Source organism: Miniopterus natalensis, chromosome 1 (genome assembly GCF_054644295.1).
Source record: "Miniopterus natalensis isolate mMinNat1 chromosome 1, mMinNat1.hap1, whole genome shotgun sequence".
In the NCBI taxonomy this organism is placed as follows: domain Eukaryota; kingdom Metazoa; phylum Chordata; class Mammalia; order Chiroptera; family Miniopteridae; genus Miniopterus; species Miniopterus natalensis.
In genome coordinates this window covers 7,848,140-7,871,101 of record NC_142081.1, presented here as the reverse complement: position 1 = coordinate 7,871,101, position 22,962 = coordinate 7,848,140, and the positions used below count along the sequence as shown (strand labels likewise).

General features: G+C 34.6%; 1 protein-coding gene and 1 pseudogene across 3 annotated transcripts in view; one reads left to right on the top strand and one right to left on the bottom strand.

Annotated features, from left to right (window-relative positions):
• PPP4R4 (protein phosphatase 4 regulatory subunit 4) overlaps nt 1–22,962 on the top strand; it is a 70,844-nt gene that overhangs the window by 38,592 nt on the left and 9,290 nt on the right. For all 3 annotated transcript variants that reach the window (XM_087818432.1, XM_087818427.1, XM_087818435.1), the window contains exons 6-17: nt 406–512; nt 1,656–1,763; nt 2,478–2,599; nt 4,821–4,943; nt 5,930–6,099; nt 7,693–7,812; nt 10,103–10,180; nt 11,303–11,386; nt 11,970–12,152; nt 15,189–15,294; nt 16,979–17,126; nt 20,709–20,853. In XM_087818432.1, coding sequence (XP_087674558.1) covers nt 406–512; nt 1,656–1,763; nt 2,478–2,599; nt 4,821–4,943; nt 5,930–6,099; nt 7,693–7,812; nt 10,103–10,180; nt 11,303–11,386; nt 11,970–12,152; nt 15,189–15,294; nt 16,979–17,126; nt 20,709–20,853 — 1,494 coding nt within the window. The remainder of the gene's footprint in view (nt 1–405; nt 513–1,655; nt 1,764–2,477; nt 2,600–4,820; nt 4,944–5,929; nt 6,100–7,692; nt 7,813–10,102; nt 10,181–11,302; nt 11,387–11,969; nt 12,153–15,188; nt 15,295–16,978; nt 17,127–20,708; nt 20,854–22,962) is intronic.
• Nucleotides 7,182–7,497, bottom strand: LOC107536673 (cytochrome c pseudogene; annotated as a pseudogene).

The window sequence follows — 22,962 nt, the reverse complement described above, 5'->3', positions numbered from 1 at the left end:
ACTTGCTTGAAAATGGGAAGATTTACCCAGATAAAAGGATGCTTGTATACGTGATGCCAAACATCTAGATGATTACACCTATTTAAATGTTGAGTATAACGTTGACATGTATTATTTATATTTTTTGATGTGGTAGGATGCAGTTTTTACTCTAGAATATCTTCTGCTATTTATGCTTTAATTCAGTCTTTTTGTGTATAATTGTTTTTAATTACATAATTTGTCATCATCTTACCTTAAATAAAACAAGGTGGTCCAGGCTATGAACAACCATGCACTTCAAATTGTAATTCAAATTCTTTAAAAACGTTTAGAACATTAAACTATCTTTCGAAGAAAATAGCTGACATTAGTGTCAAGAATATATAAAACTTTGTGAATTTGTTCTCTAAATCTTTCTTTCAGATTTTGAATCCACTTGTTTCCAAGGCACAACTTTCCCAAACAGTCCAATCTCGTTTAGTTAGTTGTAAAATTTTAGGAAAATTGACCAACAAGTTTGATGCCCATACGTGAGTATTTACTATCTTAACTTTTTTCTATTTTATTAAATTAAATTGATTTAAAATGAATAGTAACTGTGTGATTAACAATTATATTAGGTTTGTGTTACTCCACACTGCATACAAATTTAGCTGTTTTAACTTTATAGAATTCTCAGAAGTCTACTTATTCAGATGCATTTCTTCTTGATCTCATCTCTTTTCAAAATCAATAAGGTTAACTTTTCTTCTATTTCCTGTTTTAATCTACTCTGCCAAATACCTAGTGTAGTTCTGAGAGTAAAATGGCATTATCGTAAACTTCAAAAATTGATAAACATGACATAAAGACAGACGTTCTGCTTTCTTCATTTTTGTTACAAATTTATTATTTTGAACAATGCATCTTATTTTGAGGTTTTGTAGAGAATGTTTATAATTTGTATGCTACTCTCTGCCCAAAGGATAAATCCCAAATGGAAAGGCGGAATGGTGTATAATTAAGACACAAGATAAAATATAAAATTGAAGAATATTTTGGCTGATGATGGTTGCTAGAATCAGATATTCCACTTGCCTACAGCTTTTTATCTTAGCTAAACGTTTAACTGCCAATCCAAAATTAACCATTATTTTATTTTATTTTTAAATTTTCTTTACTGTTGAAAGTATTACAGATGTCCTTCTTTACCACCCGTTGACCCTCTGCCCCCTGTTCCTCCTCTCCCCCCACCCCAGGCTTTCACCACACTATTGTCTGTGTCCTTGGGTTAGGCATATATGCATATAAATTCTTTGGTTAATCTCTTCCCATCCTGAACCCCCCCCCCCCCCGCCCCCCGTCCCTCTGAGATTCCTTAGTCTGTTCCATGCTTCCATGTCTCTGGATCTATTTTGTTCGTCAGTTTATTTTGTTCATTGGATTCCACATATAAATGAGATCATGTGATACTTGTAAAATTAACCATTATTTTAAATAAAAACAGTCATATACATAATTTACAAGTAGTTGATAACATCCAAATGTAATCACTTATGTAAAACTAGATTGGAAACTATAAAATATATTAAAGTATATTTGTTATTATTAAGCTAAAATTTTGATAACTGTTTGAAAATATTAATTATTCTAAAACACTCACCCATTTGCATGTTCCTTTCCTCTTCTCTAAGCATTAAAAGAGAAATACTTCCCTTGGTAAAATCACTCTGTCAAGATGTAGAATATGAAGTTCGATCTTGTATGTGTCGGCAGTTAGAAAATATAGCTCAGGGCATTGGGTAAGTATGCTTTCAATTTCTTATGTCATATTCTTATTTCTGGATAGTCAAGCATTCATATCCTATTTCTGTTTTCCATGGAAGCATGCTAATGAAAGGCGAAACTTTATATTATCTTTAAGAATGCTTGTAACAAGGAGTACCTCCTCATGTGTCTGTTTAAAATAAATAAAAGTGAAAATGCTTAGCAATATGGCAGGCATTCAATTAATGTTAATTTCTTTCCTTCTCACTTTAAGTTACTTAGTTATCATTCCAAATGCCTAAATCTAGGAAGGGAAAATGTTCCAATATAAACTAAGCAAAAAACAAAAGCATGGACAGAGGACAAGAACCAACCATCAGCCCCATCATATCTGAATTCTACAACCTGCCCCAGCAAAGGCAAACATGGATCTGCTTTGCTGAAGTTGCTTAAACTGGAAAACTATATTATAATTTGTAGTTTTAATGTAAACTAGTATTAAGATCTCTGTAGGTAATATTGTGTTGAGGGAACTCAAATTGAATTTAAATAATTTTGCAGTTACTATTAATGTTTCTTATGTTTATATCAAGCTTTCCCAGCCAGACTGCAACTTTCTGGAAAGCAGGAGCCGTATCTTTATGATTTTTCCTATTTTCTATAGCATCTAACCTAGTGACTTGTTTTTAGTAAGTTCTTGCTACAAATTTATTGATTGGATTTATTTTCTTCCATTGCTTATTGTGCAGGACAGACCTTACAAAAAGCGTGGTGCTCCCTGAATTGATAGAACTCTCTAGGGATGAAGGCTGCAGTGTGCGGCTTGCAGCATTTGAAACTTTGGTTAATCTGCTCGACATATTTGATACAGGTAAATCTCCATGTGGACACATCTTTGCTTCTGAAAGCAGTTTTTTCCCCTATGTTTTGTATCACTAATAAGAAGTAAAGGTAGATGCAGGACAGAATTTCTTATGTTAAGTTTCATATGAATGTTAAACTTCCCTTTCTCTCTCTCTTTTTTGGTCCTTCCTCTCTGCTGCCACTTTTACCCTCATGGCACCCGCTGTTACTACATGTTCCACACCCCTCTTTCTCTCATCAAAATTTGTATAGGACTTATGTATAGGACTAGCAATTTGGCTTGGTCATTAGCCTTTAATTTGCTCAGCTAATTGACCCTTTAATCAAGAAAGAGCTTGATTAAAGCAATATTTAAATTAGTTTCCTCCCCTTAATATTTTAGAGCTAGAAATCTCATGACCCACAGGAGGAGAGATCTGGGTGGAGTATTTAGATGGGAATGGGTAAAGAAGTATTTCTTAGTGTTGTGCAAATTAAATCACAAAGACAATTAGCTTCTCTCCTGAGTGTATGACTAGATTCTTGACTAATGCTGGACTTTAGTTTATCAGTGAACATTAACTATTTTGATAGGATGAAATTTGGAGGGGTAAAATGTCAAATATTCAGCTGCAAAACTCTATTGTGTAATTGTAGTATTACATATACTTGGATTAACAAAATTCACCTGAACTTGGAGAGCTTCTTAAAGATTATTACAATGTATGAATGTTATGGAATAATCATTTAGGCTGTATGATGAACCAGAGACGTAAAAACTGCAAAGCACTTTGCTGAATGACTGAATAAATGAAGCTCCCTGTCCTAATAATCGGACACCCCGAGGTATCTAAGCTAGAAACTTGGTATGGTCTTTGCTCTCTTCCCCTTCTCTGCCCCACCCTTCGGTATGGGCAGTTTGGGCCTACCCTGTGTTCATGCCTTTATTTCCTCCCTTTCTTCCTCACCCCTCCACATCTGATGCTCCAGCCCTGCTTGCCATCGTCTTGGCATACCAGACTCTTTCACACCTTGAGGCTTTCCACATGCTCTTTCTCCCTTATTTTTTCTCCCTCCCCTCTATTTTTCTCCTAGCCCACTTCTCCTTCTTCCTTGCCCAGTTCTAATATATTTTCCCCTCTGACATCTTTCCAAATCCCTTATACCAGGGGTTGGCAAATGATGGCCTATAGGCCAGGTCCCGTTGCCACCTGGTTTTGTAAACGAGGTTTATTGGAGCATAGCCATGCCCTGTTGTTTAGGTTTTCTCTGTAGCTGTTTTTGTGCTACAGTGGTAGAGTTGAGTAGTTTCGACAGATAACTGCAAAGCTTAGAAAGTTTACAAAAAAGTTTACAGACCCCTGTGCTATACCAACTATGCAAACGTGATCCCATTGTCTTATGAGATTTTTTGTTTTGGCTTCTTTGCTGCTCTGAGTTTCTCAAGTTCAGAGGTTATTTATGTTTCATCTTTGTACTTAATATAATGTTTGTTCTGTAAGAAATTGAATAAGTGTTTGTCTAAAGAATGTCTAAAGAACTATTATTTAGTTAAAATAGTAGATGTGGTACTGAAATGTGATTATAATAACAGTAATAATAATACTAATAAGCCTGTCACAGCACTTTACTTAGTATTGTCAGACCGTTAATAAAATAGTGATTCATTTACAAAAGTTTAAGAGAACTATGGGAAATTCAGAGAGTATTTAGAATCAAGACTTAAATATTACTAATATATCAGAAACTTTTGATTTAAGCAGGCATACTAAAATAATTAACTTTTTAAAGAAGGGTTATCTAGGAAGCAAAAGTGAAGAAATTCACCATATAGAACGTATTATAAGCTAACTTAATTTCAATAAAAAAAGTGTAGAATATTATGAGATGGATGCAAGAGAGAGTCAGAAAGGTTTTCTGTGCCTGCCTCTCATTTATTGGTATTAGTGGTGTTAGAATTCTTTTAGTTATGCAGGCTCAAAACCTCAGTCATCTTAGCTTTTTAACCCTATGGCCCACAATATACAGTTCAACCCCCTCAGCGTGGCTTTAAAGTTTTGGATAATTTCAACTCTCCTCTGACTCTTTCTTTACTATACATCTCCATCATCACTGTTTTCAGATATTCCTATTTCTGTGTGGCTAACGTAGTAAGATTTCTTTCTGGAATTTGTGTAGATGTATTAGTTTCCAAATGTGCAGTGTGGGCAATGGATCTAAAGTATGTTTTGTTTTGTTCTGTTTTCCAGATGATAGAAGTCAAACTATACTTCCCTTAGTGAAATCATTTTGTGAAAAGTCTTTCAAAGCAGATGAATCAATTCTTATTTCCTTATCTTTCCATTTAGGAAAACTATGCCATGGACTATACGGTATGATGTATCCTAAGAATTTCAAGATTATAGATAATTTTTTCCTTTTTCTTCTACCTTAGTCACTAAACTTCAGTTTTTTAGTTGTAAAATCTTTAAGTGTGTAAAATCTTTGGAGATCTTAGAATTTTGGTAGCATAATTTAAACAAATTTTGGGATGACTTTTTTACTAATGGAACCCATAAAGAACAATGACAGAGTAAAGTAGGGATAACCCTTTAAATTTATGAACTTTTTATGTGTCAGTTGGTATATGATAGAAGAAGCTCTGTATATTAACTATTGGTACATCATAAATATACCCTTATTAATAATTTGTTGAATAATTAATATATAATATGAGAGTTTCAGCTCAGAATGTAGTATAACATCTATAACTCTTGGCATTTTGAATATATTACTCAGTTCTTAGCTTACTGTAATAATGTAAGCATCAACTAAGTTATAACCATCTAGCATAATAAAACATTTTTTTGTGGATTGTACACTTTTAATGGGTGGTTGAAAAACATATTGAAATTTATAATGAGTTCCTAGCTCCCTAAGATAGTTAATGAATGTGGAACCAGTCTATTGATCAAAAATATTTTGAATTTACTTTGCCATTTTTCAGATTCAATTTTCAAGCTCCTCTGCAGACACATGTCTTTTCAGCAGGCAATTTAGAGTATTTACCATAAGTAAATAGCAATGATGGCCACACTATTATTATTATAGTGACATATGCTGTAGAAATTAATGCAGGCATAATTCTTGCATTGCATAGTTTATACTATTAAAATATTATTAAAATTAATATAAGGTAAAACAGTACACCCTTTAGATTTCTTAATAATAATAACTCTTTCCTCCTTGTTGCTGTTATTTATGATCTCTAACCATTTATTTAAATATTTGGTTCTCATTATGTTTTTATTGTACTTTGCTTTTGTGTTTTGCTTTGTTTTCAATTAAAATGTTGAACAAATGTTTTAAATTTCTCTAGGAATTTTTACTCCAGATCAACACTTGAGATTTTTGGAGTTTTATAAGAAACTTTGTACATTAGGTTTGCAACAAGAAAATGGACACAATGAAAACCAGGTTCCACCCCAAATCCTAGAGCAGGAGAAGAAATATATATCAGTACGGAAGAACTGTGCTTATAACTTACCGGTATTAAATTATATATTTGTATTGATTAAACATTTTGATTATTACTTAAAATTATGTGAATAGATAGTATTAAAAATATTGCTGTATTTTACACCTGCTGTTTAGCATTATGTCTGGTATATATAGTAGGTGCCTAGTAAATATTGGTGTAATTTACATTGACCTCTATGTATAAATTAGAATTACATGCGTACATTTGGATCTTCCAAATATAATTTTTTTCTGTGATTTTGTTTTTATCTTCAGCTTATGATCACATAATTTACAATTTTGTGCTGATGATCTCTTCTCCTCTACTTTAATCCTTCTAGTGAGCTGGCAAAAGCACCAATACCAATCACACATATATAGCAATTCTACAGTTGCTTTTGAAGAGCTGTTTAAGACAGTCTTGAATTATAACTTAGTCTGACTTGAAGAATTCACAAAGTTTGCTACTTTATCTTGTCATGCTGAATTTTAAAAGCATCTGACCTTATAGATCCTCTATAAAATGTGAGGTGTTAAATATTCTTTATTTGGTATTATACACAAACTACACTACAATGCCTTTCATTCAGTAAAAGGCAACAGTTTAGATATAGGGAATTTTAATTAAATTGGCATAGTTAAGACCAAAAAGATAAAATGGACACTGCCAGCTTACCTTCAGACCTTGCCTTTTAACAGGCTAATGAACACAACTTGAAACACAAGTCAGTCTTCCTGTTCTAAGAGACAGTGAAGGGATTTCCTCAGTATTTAAACATATTAATACAACCAATTCTATAAATCTAAATGTAAAACCAAGCTCCTACAGGTTTTGAGATGGCACTCATCATCTCTGTGAAAAGTTGAACCTTACGAATCAAGACCAATCTTATTTTTAGAGGGGGAAATCAGTGATATTAACATCAAAGTTCAAAAAGCTGACCATGTTCATTTAACCACAAGCCAATCTATTTAAATCACTACTGCCCAAAAGAAATGCTCTGTCAGCCGTTCGTTCATGATCTGAATTCTGGTGTATGAGATCAATTTAAATATGATACACATAAAAAAAGTCATGAGACATTTGTAATAAATAAGGCAGTGGCCAACTATTACTCATTAGTGGCTTTTTTTGAGATAAGCTATTAATTCTGCCCTTTCTGCACTCTTCTTAATGCCAACGAAGATCATTTTTGTTCCAGGGATGTACTTGGGATTCTCCAGATACTCCATCAGTGTAGCCTCTCCCCAGGTGATGTCTCTGTTCTTGTTGGCATCGGTGTAAGAAAATCCAGGGCCCTGACCTGTCTTTTGCCCAAACAGACCATGGAAATTTGGCCCAGCCTTGTGCTTGCCTCCCTTTTCCACAGTATGGCACTGGGCACACTTCTGAACAAAAATCTTCTTGCCTTTCTCAACATCACCCATTTTTAAATCGCTCTTTCATCGCGCTCCACACGAAGGCCCCCACTCTCAAGCCGGACTTCTCGCTCTCTCCCAAATATAATTTTTAACTAAATTATAATTTAGAGGACATGATTTCAATTTAAGTGAAATGATTATGATATTATGTATTGATGCATGTGTTTCTCTCCCCACTCATCTTCTTTCCACCTCCACCAGGCCATGATTGTTTTTGTCGATCCTAAAAACTTCCACATGGAACTCTATTCTACATTCTTCTGCCTTTGTCATGACCCTGAAGTACCAGTCAGATACACTATTGCCATTTGCTTTTATGAAGTAAGTCTGAAGAAGTGATACATTTGTTGTTAATTTTATCTGTGTGCACTAGATGATTATTTGGTATTTTGTACAGTTCTGTTTATAGATGTATTATAAAATATAGGCTCTATATCTCTTTCACAGTCTAGTCCTAAATCTTATTTTAAAATTTTCTTAATTCTCTTTTTAAACTTTTATAGAATTTACATAAATATTACATTTTTATCATTTATTAATCCATTCATTCAATGTATTTATACTAAATGCTTACTTTAAACCAAAGTAAAGTAAGTGGTGTGGGTGTGGATGTGGGTGTTGCAGATTTGGAAATAAAGTCAGTTTTTATATGCTTTACAATATTTACATTTTACTTTGTACCTAAACTTAAGAACTTAAGAAGAGTGGAAAATTGAGAGATTGTTTAAATTGATTAGTTTTACTGCAAATGTATCATGTTTCATGAGTATAACTTTTAGATTCAGCTATTACAACAACTCTCCATAATATAAGAGCAAAAGTGAATTGAAACTTTTATGGATTTAATTACCCTTTAACCCTCGATGTTGAAATTTGGTGCATGTTTCTTGAATAATTGCAGTAGATGTGTAAACTATAACTTGTCAACTTCAAAACTGTAACATAAAACCTCCTTATAAGTACATAATAAACTGTTTCCTTTCTTTATTAGAGGTATAATAAGTATTCTTATCCTCAGTAAGACTATTTCACCCCCTTCCTTGCACTATGTTCCTACATCAAGCATTGTTAGATTAACTTCCTTTGAATAACATTTTTTTTTCTGGTATGAATGAAATGTTCATTGTGCAAAATCTAGTAAATATTCCCTTTAAATGGTATAATTAAGTAAAGTAATTCCACTGTTGCACAGTTAAATCATCTTTGTAAATATACGTATAGAAATATGCTTTTGGAGGAGGAGAGAGGGCAGAGAGCACTGGCCAGCTGAGAGAAATATTGTCTCTAATATGCACTAAGGGGGTATTTAGGTGTGGTTACCACGCCTGCTTATATTTTTCTAGTAGTCTCCAGAGATGGTTGCATGAGATTAGAGTCTGAGAATGCAATATTTGTGTAAAACGAGAGCTTCTGATTATGTTGATTTATTTATTTTTATTCTATATTTTAATTTTTTTCCATCACCGTTTATCCCCCTATACTATCCACCTCCACCCTCCACCTCCCACAATCACCACACTGTTGTCCCTGAATTTTCTCTTTAATTATGTTTATTTATCTCATCCCCTTAATATTTCATTTTTATTTATGTTTTAAAGTGGACATAATATGTGAACACCATAAAAATAAACATACTGAAATGTGTATACAAAAATATTTCACTGATAGGAATGAGCTTGGAAAGCATTGGTAGTTATTTGCTGGGTGGCTAGTTTCCTTATTTTCACACTCATGCCATATAGGTAGGTGAATACTGATACACTGCTATAGTCTACTGGTGGATTTAAATTTCCCTAACTGTTATTGCTAGATTCTGATCATTACTTTAGTATGTTCTGACTTTATTCTTGTTTTTATTATTTTGAAAATATTTTCAACAAGTCAAAAAACCACCCTGTATAAAGGTTTTAAAACATTTTCTTTATCAGGAACTCTTTTTTCCCCCCCAAACAAAACTTTACTCAGAAGCCCAGTATGTAAAAATAAATAAATAAATACAGGTGAAGAGCAAACCGGTGTATCTACCATTGTTTTTGTCTGGAAGGAAAAACAAACCTGTTCACAAAGGAGCTGGATTAGTCTAGACTCTCCCAACGCCTCTCATGCTGACTGAGGTCTACGATGGGAAAAGTCTGCTATGTTTTGCTTGCTCAGGCGTTATCTCCACCCCTGTGCCACTGTAGGCCTTCAGTAGCACTTGCCTCTTTCAGAAGCTCTGAACCGGGGTGAATGCTCAGATGCCTAAGATGTCCTGTAAGACCCTGAAGGCTGTTCCAAGACTTCCCAACATGCACTAGAGGCACCAATGGGCTTATTATTGCTGTGATATCAAAGTTACAACTCTAATAAATTCATTTTTCTGCACTTCTAATGCCATATGTTCATTTCCTCCCCCCCATATGTCTATACACTTCAGCATGTTATGAAGCAGACTATAAAGCTAGTTATGTATGCAATTAATTTTTCTAGAAATATTAATTTTATATTTATGTTTTAACGTAGTCTCATCTTAGAAGAAATATCTAACAGGGATGTGTTTTGAAGAATTACTATTATAACCTTTATATGTCTAGTAGAGTCAAATCTGAGAGACTTTATTGCTACATTTTAGGTGTCTAAACTTCTGAATTCTGGAGTATATTTAATACATAAAGAACTAATAACATTATTGCAAGACGAGTCACTGGAGGTAATATCTTCTTACTCTTTGTTTTTTCCTTCTTTTTATGTTAAGTTTGAATACATCAGTGCCTTTCCCCCTGCTTCTCTGAATTGCATGAACTCTTTCAGCTGACCAGCCCCAGAAGCTTGAAGTCCATTTATCACTGTTTCATAGACTGGAAGTAGGGAAAGACTTTTAAAAAGATTAGGTTTTAAAATATGTTCAGTTTTAAAATATATATAGGTATATATATTTGTTCAGGAAAATTTTGGAAATGCCAAAAAGTAGATTGACTTTTAAAAGAGTGAGTACCTTTAATTCCAGTCACTATTACTATTTTGTTAAATTTTTTCATTTTCTATTTTTTCTATATAAAGGTTTTTATTTTGCACAATTGTAATCATGTTATATCACATTTTATATCTTTTTTTCTCTTAGCATTGTTTTTTGGAGTGTACTTGTGAAGGCTTTTTTTTTTTTTTTTTAATATATCTTTATTGATTTCAGAGAGAGGAAGGTACAGGGAGAGGGAGAGAGATAGGAAACATCAATGATGAGAGAGTCATTGACCGGCTGCCTCCTGCACGACCCCCACTGGGGGTCGAGCCCACAACCCAGGCATGTGCCCTGATTGGAATTGAACCCTGATCTCCTGGATCCTAGGTTGATGCTCAACCGCTGAGCCACGCCTGCCGGGCTACTTGTGAAGGCTTTGAAATACTTAATTTTGATGCTATAGTTAGTATATTCTCTCCACCTACATGACTACCAGCTTGTTAAAGTGCAGCTCATCACCACTTAGACATCACTAAGGGTGCTTTTCAAAACTGTTTGAGCACGTTGGTTGATGTGTAGAAATAGCTGTCTCAGATCTAGACCATTTGAACACATCAAGAGACAGATACACTAATCTCTTGATAGTTTGATAGTTTGATAGTAATAGGTACTGGTACTGTGATCAAGACAGTTGATCATGTCTCTAAGACTCTTCAGCAAAAAGATGTAAGAAAAGTAGGAAAATAGAAACCTCCAAAATGTTGTTTGGTAAATAACACTATTTCTGTATAGGAATTGACATGTGAAATTAACTAATCTAAGGTTAGAAAAACATTGTACTTGCCACAAAGTAATCAATATCTCTATTAAAAGGTACTGGATGCTCTTATAGATCATCTTCCAGAAATCCTAGAACTTATGTCTACTGGTGGAGAAAGCAATATTCAAGAAAATAAGGTAATCCCCATATATCAAAAAGTTTCTGAATGTTGTAAAATATTACCTTTCTCTACAGAGTTGTGAGGAATCAATGAAAGGCTGCATGGGAAACATTTAAAATGCCACGTAGTAGGTGCTCATTAAATGTTGAAGTTTGAACAGTTTGAATTTCCTCTACAGTTCTTATACTATGATTTTTATTTATTGTCCTTGGAGTTTACATTCATATTTTCAGTTTTTATTCACATTAATTATTATTCTAAGAGTAACGACTGATAAGGACAAAAGAGTAGGAATTTAGAAAGTCAAAGTTTGCTGACAGTGAAATAGAATAAATTTTACTTTAATTAGAAGAGTTGTAAGAGTCCCAGTCTCTGTTTCAAAATTTTGTTTCCAGTAATTAATAAATTTTACTTACGGATTTTTAAAAAGTATTTGATTTAATCAGATTATTACCTCCCTGTAACAACTGAGATGCCTCCTAAGTTCTGAAGTGAACAAGAGCATTTCTTTCCCTGATGTATTGTTAGCTGAATAATCTGGCTGAGCCCTGCCACTGATTCATTTATCGTTGATTCTTTTGGTGTGTTTTCTTTTTCAGTTATCTTCTCTGCCTGACTTGATTCCAGCACTCACAGCCGCTGAACAGCGAGCTGCAGCCTCTTTAAAATGGAGAACCCACGAGAAGCTGCTACAGAAATATGCCTGCCTGCCTCACGTCATATCAAGTGATCAGATTTATTATCGGTTCTTACAAAGAATGTTCACGATCATGATGACAAATGTGAGCCCCAAACCCTTTATCTTATTCTTTGAACTCACACCTGAGTTTGGAATTACTGCCAAATTTTTTACGTTCTTGAAATAGTACATCAAACTCAGTTCACTGCATTCTGCCCAGAAAGATGTTTTCTTGCCGGGTCCCTGAGGAGCCATTGATCGGCTGCCTCCTGCATGCCCCCACTGGGGGTCGAGCCTGCAACCTGGGCACGTGCCCTGACCAGCAATGCAACTGCTATGACCTAGATCATAGGTCGATGCTCAACTGCTGAGCCATGCCAGCCAGGCTGAAAAAATTTTAAAGATACAAAAAGGGCAGAAAAAAATACTATAAAGAACCCTCATATGCCCATCACCTAGATTGAACTATTGTTAACATTTTGTCATGCAAGTGCTCCTCAGCTTATATCCCAATGAACCCGTCGTAACTTGAAAATATAAGTAAAAAATGCATTTAATACACCCAACCTACCAAGTGTCATAGCTTAGCCTACCTTAAATGTGCTCAGAGCACTTAGATTATCCTACAGTTGGACAAAATCACCTAACACAAAGCCCATTTTATAATAAAGTGTTAAATATCTCCTCTAACTTACTATGTGTATTGCTTTTGCACTACTGTAAAGCTGAAAATCCTGTCAAACCATCGTAAGTCGAGGACATCTGTATTTGCATTTTCTGTTTCACTATGCTGAAGAATTTAAAATTATAGATAATATATTTTATCTCTAAACATTTCAATATTCATTTCTAAAAAAGGACATTCTATATAATCTCAATACAACTATTACATTTAGCCAAGTGAACAAGTATTCTTTAATATCATTAATATCCAGCCCATTTAAAAATTTTACCAATTATCCCCCAAATGTGTTTTACAGTTGTTTTATTCCATGCTGAATCTAATTAAGGTCTATATATTGTCTTTGATTGTTACATCTTTTAATCCAGAACAGGTCCCCCGCCCCCCACTTTTTTATGATGTTGAATTTGGAAAAGACTTAGTTGTCCTGTGGAATATTCTAACTCTGTGTTTGTCAGATTGCTTCTTCATGGGGTTAACTTGTTCATCTATTCTCCATGTTTCTTGTAAACTGGAAGTTAGATCTAAGGGCTTGGTGAGTTTTAGGTTAAACATTTTTGACAAGAATACTTCGTAAGTGCTACTGTGTATTTTATGTTGCAATGTATCTGAATGGTTGTCCCTCTATAAGTGACCCAAGGATGGCTTTGCAGGTGGTAACAGCTTTGTTGGTTCATTTCAAAATTGTGCTTTCTCTCTTGTGATTTGCTTTGTAATCTGAAGCTGACACCCAATTTCCTATAAATCTTTTACCCATTAATTTTAGCATCCATTGATAATTCTTACCTGAATCAGTTATTTCATTAGAACTTGCAAAAGAGTGATTTTAAAAAATTCTATCATTTCTTCTACATTTTTTTATGACATTCTTTTGTGAAGAAATGCTCTTCTTTACCCACTTGAGCTATTTGATCACCCTGAAATACATTTTCCTTTGTAAAGACAGGGTGAACTCTTAAGTCTTTCCCTCTCTCGGTTTTTAGAGCTAGGAGTTGGTGCAGAAGCGACTTTCATTGGTGACAAATGAATTTTATTTTTGGTTTTGTCTCTCTTTTAGACTAATTTTTTTTATATTAAATAATGTTTTAACCAATTGCAGCCATTCTTTGTGTGCTAAGATTGTCCCAACATCTTTAAGCTTTATGTACTTTTGATATGATTGCATTTATCTCTGATTTCTGACCCAAAAGCTAATTTACCTTTTATAATGTATATTATATACTGTAAGGTACAAAATATGCATATTTTCATATGAGTAGTATATATTCATTTGAAACTCTATTAGTATATGCAAAATGAAACAAAAGAAGAACATGTTTTTATTTAGTTCATGTATCTAAAATTTTTAAAATTCCCATGGTATTTCTGTTTGTGCACTACTTGTATTTCCTGGTCTAATTTCTAGTGAACATTTTCTTTTTACATTCAATATATTAAAAATACCACTCAGAATAATACCTCATGCAATGGAAACAGCTTGTGTAAAATATGAGACCAGGTAGCCGGCAATATTCTCTCAGCAATGTAAAGTTTTATTCTATTTGAATTTCAAAGCTACCCACTATAATAATCTGGATCTTCAAGAATTGAATATTATAATACTTATGTAAGTCAAGATGATGAACATGAACTTATACTGGACACAATACAGGCTGGGGCAAAAGTAGGTTTACAGTTGTTCATATGGGAAATAATACAATAATTACTCAATAATAATACAAGAATAAACTGTGTTTCTTGAACTCGCAACTGGAAACCTACCCTGTATATCTGGTTAAGAGTTTTTTCTCCAATAAATACTTTGAACTCAAACCTAGTAGAGGTGGATGGTTGAATTCATTTAGAATTGAGGTTGTTACCAGTGGTGTGACAGAGATTCAAAAGACAACAGGGTTTAGTACCCTATAAGAGTGACATGGTGTCCTTTGGATTCTAAGCTCTATCTGTGTCATGGACCAGGGATCTCAATGAGTGACATTGAGGTTGAAGAGCCAGAAATGGGCCAAAAGGATAGAATATACCTGATCATGGGATCTCTAAATTTATATTGTAGAAGTGGCACATTTTTGGTGATGTACCTGACTTAGGGAATGATCTAGCAAAAGTTTGTTGAATAAACGAGTGACAGGTCCAGAGAATGACTAAGAGAATATATTTGGGGAGGTTGTCACCTAAGATGAAGGGGCAAGGAAATGACAGTTAAATATGAATCAAATCTGGATGGCTTGGAAATGACTGTGCCAAATTAAATTAACTTTGTAATGTGATGCATTAGTTGATTTGCCTGGATGATGTTGACATTAAATTATGAAGACACCTCCAGAGGGATATGAGCACAGTGATTTGAGAAGCATATAGCTATACTTTTACTCAATAACTTCAAATTGATTTGTGGGGCCAAATTATTCAGTATATACGCTAATATACTGGTTTAATTGTCTTTCTTCTCTCTTCAAGAAAGTCTTACCTGTCCAAAAGGCAGCTTCACGAACTTTATGCATTTTTCTACGTTATAATCGTAAACAAGAACAGAGGCATGAGATCATTCAAAAATTAATTGAACGTGAGTAATCATTGTTTCTTTTTTTTTTTTTTTAAAGTAAACAAAATGGTTGGCCTTCGTTATATTTGACTTATGTATCGTTTTACCATGAATAGTTAGGCTGTTTTACAGTTAATTTTTTTGGTTTGTTTTAGAAATCTTTATGACAGGATCAGAGCAGTGTTAAATGAAAGTAATAATTACTCTGGCCTTTTTTGTGTGTGAATTTCTATACTCGAGAAATTAAAATATGTATACTTTCGTTGAAAGCCTAGTTTCTCCCCTAATGAAATAGAATTTGGAACTAAAATATAAGCAGAATATCCATGAATCTGAGCATTTATTTTATGTTTCTATTTTAAATATTAACAGAGTGAGTATTTTTTCCTTGAATAGAGTTGATAGCACACAGAAATATGAATCTGGTGAACCTAGGTGGTTTGTAATATCTTTAAAAAATTAAGTCAATTAACAAATGCAAAGTTATTTTAATTTGCTAAGGGTCAAAATCAAGACAGAAACCTTTAGTGAAAGTGTTAATTCTAAGAACAGAGGCCTACATCTACTTAGTGAATTTGTTAATTATTGTATACTTGCTTTGACCATAATGTCTTAAAGCTTTTATTAAACTATTGTCCAGCCTAAGTGGGTAAAGGGATTTTCTGGTTATTGGGGTTTACCATTTTAAGTATGGATTGCTGCTTTTCAAAAAATTAGAGTACATAAAATTTCATTTATGAAAAGTTATGCTTAGTATACTTTACTCTTTGGTTTTTTAGTCTATCTTAATTAAATTTTTATTTTTCATTGGGTGGGACCTTCCATTTAAAATGTTTTATTTATTAATTTTTATTGATAGATTTGAGAGAGAGGAAGGGGAGAGAGAGAGAGAAATATTGATTTGTTGTTGCTTATGTGCTCATGGTTGATTCTTACTTATGTGCTCATGGTTGATTCTTGTATGTGCCCTGATCGGAGATCAAGCCTGTACCCTTGGTGTATGGGGATGACCCTCTAATCAACTGAGCTTCCTGGCCAGGGCTAAAATTTTTTATTTTGAAAGAAGATTCTATTTGGTTTTAAATATTAAGAATTATTCTTTTGAACATTTATATAAGGTAGAAAAATATCCTTTAAATTTGATCTGAATTATTTAAATAGTACTGTGTTTACATACGACTTTATTCACTTCAAAGCATTTTTACGGAAACAAGAGGAAGAAAAGTTAATTTGATTGCTAAAAGATTTTGAAGTTATACATATGTGCATTTGAATTCTAGCTCTGTACTTACCTGCTCTTCGATGTTAATGTCTCTGAATCTCAGTGTCCTTATCTTTTATGAGGGATATATGTGCTTATCCCATTGGATTGCTTTTCAGGATTAAATGAGATAATATGTACTTAGCACATAGTGGGTGATCAAAATAGTAGATATAGTCGTTCAATATTTACTAAATGCTAATGGGATTGAATGCAATGTTTAGTAAATTTTTTTCTGTTTTTTTTTTTGGTGTGGTATTATTAATTTGGGGGAGGGTCTATATACCTGGGGTATATAATATGGTTTTTTCTCTTACCTCTTGTATTTGATAAACAAATTGTGGGTATAAAGAAACTTGACATGGGTTTTGTGTGTCTGATTCTGTCATGTAATTTCGTGTAGGAAAAATTAAACTTATGATAAATTTTTGTTGTTGTTTCTAGAACTGGGCCAAGGAAAAAGTTATTGGAGTAGACTTCGATTTTTGGATACCTGTGAATTTATTATAGAGATCTTTTCCAAATCATTTTTCTGTAAATATTTCTTTCTACCTGCTATTGAACTGACACATGATCCAGTAGCAAATGTGAGGTATGGTTACCAATCCAAGAAAATATTTGAAAAAATGGTATTTTAATGCATCTACTATAATGAATATATGCAAAATCTTTTTCTTAGTCAATTAAAAAATCAAGTAAAGAATTTATATTTGCTTTGAAATTCTTGGTAGACTAATTGATGGAGCTTCAGTTGGACTCGGACACTGTCTCTAGTCTTTTATTTACTGGGTTGAGAGAGCAATAAGTCAGCGCAAGACTGGCAGACTTCTCTGGCCCCTTGGGTACACACATTGGCATCAAGAGAAGGTTGAGTAGATATTCTTAATTTATCTATCTTCTAAGACTAAAGAAAAAATACTTCAGAGTTGAACTGGAGAGGATCTGTGCATTTTTAGGGCCCGATTATTCATAGAAGTAGGGCTGCTTTGAAGTCTCTTTCTTGCCTTTTCCGATGTTCAGTTGTCTTACATTTTTGAAATCCAATAGATGTTAATTGCAGTTGATTAACTGTTTGATTAGATGGAACAGGCCTGAAAATGGTTTGCTTATAAACTGCAAAAACCCCAATAAATATATTTTGCCCTTTTTTCCCCTCCCAAAATAAGCATATTATTTCTTCCTTTTAATTGTGGTAAAAATACATAACATAAAATTTACCACTTTAACCATTTGTAAGTGACTAGTTCAGTGGCGTTTAGTACGGACACACTCTTCCATGAGAGTTATTTGTACATTGCGTAATGAGTTGAAGAGAACTTTAGCAGCTCAGCCATTCGATTTCTGTGTTCTGTGCTCCATGTCTCTGTTCTGAACCTGAGGACCTCAGGTCTGTAGGGGGGAGAGACACAAAGTCAGGTACCAAATTTCCCTGGACAGAGGAACTCCCAGAGCACCCTGCTGAGTTTTCACATGCTAACCACATTTAGTTTTATGCTGTGACTTATGTATGTGCATCTTTTATAACTCACATGAATTGCAGGCAGCATGTTACACATTATAACACTTATTAACACGAAGAATTGTCAAGACAATAAGTGTAGACTGATAGTATTGCTGTTGAGAGAAAATATACCAAGAAGAATCTTCGAAGATGTTGAAAAGTTCAACCTGAAAATGTGAGCATCGTTTAAGGGGAACAACTTGAGAGACTGGTTTTTATATTGTATTCTTAGTGTGAGGAAATACAGAAAGCGCTGCTGCGTTGGCTGCAGTATTTTGTGCATCTCTTCTGTGCTGTATAAATGAGAGGTGAGGTTTCCTTGACTTGAGGTTTAAAGTAAATTTAAAGAACCAGTTGGTAATTCTTTAGAATTTAGCTCTTGCTAAATAAGTAATGGATCTGACCATATTGTTAACATTTTGCAAATTGAAGTTGTGATTGTAGAAAGGCAGCTTTCAATGTGATGAATTATCACTTTCCAGGCACTTGACAGAAATTATTTGAAAGGAAATGGTATCATCTTTACTCTGGGCAATGTGACTAATAACATAACATTGGCTCTAAGAGATAGCAACCTGCCAATGAAAAAACCAAATGAGGATTTAGTGAATATCCTTCTATGAAATTTGTTTCATCCATTTTCTTAGTGTCTAATTCATATAGTGTTCTGAGATAAACCAGAGATAATATACATAAATAATGTAGTTTACCAGAAAGGTGTTGTCCCTAATCTCAAAATCTATAATTTCACAGACCCCCCATTCTCATAGAGATGAACTATTACTATAGTTTGTGTAGCTTCTGCTGAATATATGGTTGCTAGGCCTGACTTGGGTTATAACGAATGAAGTGTGCATACACTGTTGTGTTTGCTTTTCATTAAGTGAGTGTTAAAATTTAAATTCATTGAGTCTAGACAATATCAAGGCTGGAAGAATACTGTTGGTATTCAAAGAAGCCTTCTCTTGAACTGTGAGAAAAATTCTCTTGGGGGCACTGGGACCTCTTAGAGAACATATCGCCAGGCTTGCAGTATCCATGGCGAGCGCTGAATGCGTGTGAGACCATCATAGCTGCCTGCAGAGCTGGGAACTCAGAGGGGGAGCTCTCCTCGTTTGGGTTGAAGAGGAAGCAAATCTTGCTGCATGAGAAGAGCCCTAACTGATGGCCCTGACAAAGCGCCCTGAAATCCACAGGCATGGGATTTAGCTGCCATAAGGTTTGGCACAGAAATAAAAACAATATCTGGAGAGCATTCAGACAGATAAATGAAACAGCAGCCATAAAACGGACAACTGTCTAGCATCCCTCTCCAAAGCCAGCCTACAAAGCAGTGGAGTTTGAGCTGAGCCAAGCAGAATGTTCCTCTGAACTGCCTCCTCCCAGGAAGGCTTTCTGCACTTTCTTGGATTCCCTCTCACCTCTTGGCACTCTTTAGTCTGCTTGTTGCTTCTAGACTGTGACTGTGCCCCAGACTCTGTCCTTTTACCTCTTCTATTCAGGCTGCACCCCTGGCTTACAAATCATTTATATGCTGAAGATTCCTGACTCAGCATGGACATCTACCCTGAACAGAAGACTCATTGAACCAACTGCCCGCTTAGGATTTCCATTGAATATCTAATAGGCACCTCTGACTTAATGTGTCCAAAATAAACCCCCATCTTGCTCTTGAGGTCTTCTCCATCTCAGTAAATAACCATTTCATCTTTCCACTTGCTCAGGTCAAAACCTTACCTCCTTTCTGTCATTCTACCTCCAATCCCTCAGCACATCCTGCCGCTTACAAAATTTGTTCAGAATCCAACACTTCTTACCACCTCAGCTACCATCTGGTTCAGACCACTGTCATTCTTGTCTGAATTACTAAAAGAGCCTCCCCTGTTGTTTCCTTTCTTCTGTCCTTGACCACCTGCAGTCTAATCTCAACACAATTGCCAGATAGTACTTTCACAATGTTGTCAGATCATTTCACTCCTCTGCTCAAACCCTCCATGGCTTCTCATTGCCCTTAAAATAAAAGCCAGTCTTGAAACTGGCCTGCAAGGCCCTGGATGAGCTGGCCTCCTACTACTGCTCAGAAATCTGCTAATCTCACCTTTGTGCTGTGGTTCTATCCACTGTAGCCAATTTGCTAGTTTGGGACAACGCCTAGGCAGGCTCCCCCTATAGGACATTTGCTCTTACTGCAGCCACTGCCTGTAATGTTCAGATGGTCATGTGGCTTTTTTTTTTTTAGGTCTTTGCTTAAAAGTCATCTTTTCAGTGAAACCTTCACTGAAACCCTCTCTGACCACCTGTTTTAAAGTTATAACTTGCCCCCCTCCTCTGGTACTCCCCGTCTTCTTTCCCCATGCTATTTTTCCCTACAGCACCTACCACTGTCTGGCAGACATTTTCCTTAGTTTACTCCCTCTGCCTAGACCCTCCTAGCAGGTAAGCTGTATGATAAGCAGAGGACTTTGTGTTTTTACTCACAGTGTACCTTAGCACCCCGAATAATGAATGCTTGACTCGGTATAGGCACTCCATAAACATTTGTTGCAGAATAAATGAACTCTCAGGCTATCTACAGCTGGGATTTGCTTTCAGTTTTATGTTACTATTACTATTCAGTTATTAAATTTAAGTGATAAATTTACTCAAAAGTAAATAGTATTTAATTTATTTTAGAATGAAACTTTGCTACTTGTTGCCCAAAGTGAAATCTACTCTGAAGATCCCTGCAGATAAACATCTACTTCAGCAGTTAGAAATGTGTGTGAGAAAACTTCTGTGTCAAGAAAAAGATAAAGATGTTCTGGCTATTATAAAAAGAGTAAGTATCACACTTGCCACAACATTTGCATTTCTTGCATTAAGATAGTCTTAATTAGCCCTGGCTGGTGTGGCTCATTTGGTTGGGCGAGAGGTTGCCGGTTCGATTCCCGGTCAGGGCACATGCCTGGGTTGCGGGCTGGATCCCTGATAGGGGTTGTACAGGAAGGAGCTCATCAGTGTTTCTCTCTCTCTCCCCTTCCCTTCTCTCTTTAAAAATCAATCAGCTATTTTTAAAAAAAGAGATAGTGTTAATTATATCTTCACTATTTTACTTGATGGGATGGCACTATGTTAAAATATTTATTTCCTTGTTAGAGTAGTCAGAATTAGCTGATTTGGTTGATGGGTGCTACAGTTGGATATGAACATTGGCACTTAGACATTAAACTTTTATTACTAGTAATATAAGCTCTACAAGAGAAAGTGTGGCACATGTTAGGTGCTTAGTAAGTACTGTTCAACTAATAAATACTTCATTCACCAGACTTTATTTACAAGCAGTTCTAATCTGGGAAAACATTGTTAGTAAAATGGGAAAGTCCCATTTGATAGACACTTAGCCATGGAAGAGCCCTCCGAGTTAATTCAGTGTCTGACTTTATAGAAGGCCTAGACCGAGAAATATTAAGTGTCTGCTCAAGATCATATTAGTGACAGAAATAGGACTAGAGTATAGATCTCTTACCCTGAGTGCATTTTTTTTCAATAATGTAACATTGTGTCTTATGGTTTTTGTTTTGTTTTGTTTTGGTATGTGATTTTATTATATGGATTGTTTGGGAATGTTAGAAAACTAAAACAGTAAAAATTTCGGTTTGTGAAGTCAAACCTTAAAATACTTGAGTCTACAAAAACTCTTTTATGCTCAATATATAGTTAATGTTTTTATAAGATTAAGTCAAATTAGCCCAGCCAGGCGTGGCTCAGCGGTTGAGCATCGACCTAGGATCCAGGTGATTGGGATTCGATTCCTAGTTGGGGCACATGCCCGGGTTGTGGGCTGCAGCTGATCAATGACTTTCTCATCATTGATGTTTCTCTCTCACTTTCTCTCCCTCTCCTTTCCTCTCTTTGAAATCAATGAAGATATATTTAATAAAAAAAAAAGATTAAGTCAAATTAAAGTGGTTGCTTTTATGAATCTGAATGTGAACTTCAGGACATGTTTTAAATAACAGCATTGATTTGAGAAAAAAGAATTCTTTGTTGTCCCCCTCCCCCCTTGGAAATCATTGTCACATGAGGAACATTTTAATAAAGTGATTTGATAATTTACTATTAATTAATATAATTTATTTTATGAGATGTGAATTCTCTTCATCAACTGAAATAACCAGAAATACTGAGTGTCTGGACATGCATCTAAATTTAAACACACGCACACACACACATTTCTACCAAATATTTCTGACCTTGCCATTTAATTACAGAAGTTTAGGCAATGAAGTTAACATGCTAAAAATAATAAAATAATACACAGAAGAGGGTTAGTTACTTCTCTGAATTTATCAGTTTACCCCATAAGCTAATCCCATAAATAGATACAGAAATGATATAATTAAATTAGTGGATTACTAACCTATAATGGATTATTCTGGAGTACAGCTCTTATTTTAAGTATGAAGTCAATCTGTCCCATAAAATTCTATAGTATAATGTTATCAAATTGAAGTGTTGGTATAGGATCCTTTGAGAGAAGCTATACAAAGCTTGCAGATAAAAATGGAACACTGACTCTAGTTAGTTTTGTTAGATGGGAAGTAACTTTATTTTAAAAGATATTTCATGGCATAAATTTTTATAAATTTCAGCATAAAAATAAAGCTTTAAATAAATATTATGTTTGCAATGGATAGCTTTGGCATATGAATGTGTAGATGTACTTTATTTTGGCCATTAGAGTTACTTCTGTAGAGAAGTACTCTGCTCTCTCAGAGACAGAACCCTGGGGTAGATGGATCATTGTTAGACTGAAATAATTTGTTTCAGATTAATGTATTCTGAAAGACAAATACTAAATTGAGAGAATGCTTTCAGAATCAAGTCTTTTCTATTTGTTAGAGTGCCATAGGATCAAAAGTTTTTCTGGAAAGGAAAGGAATTAAGA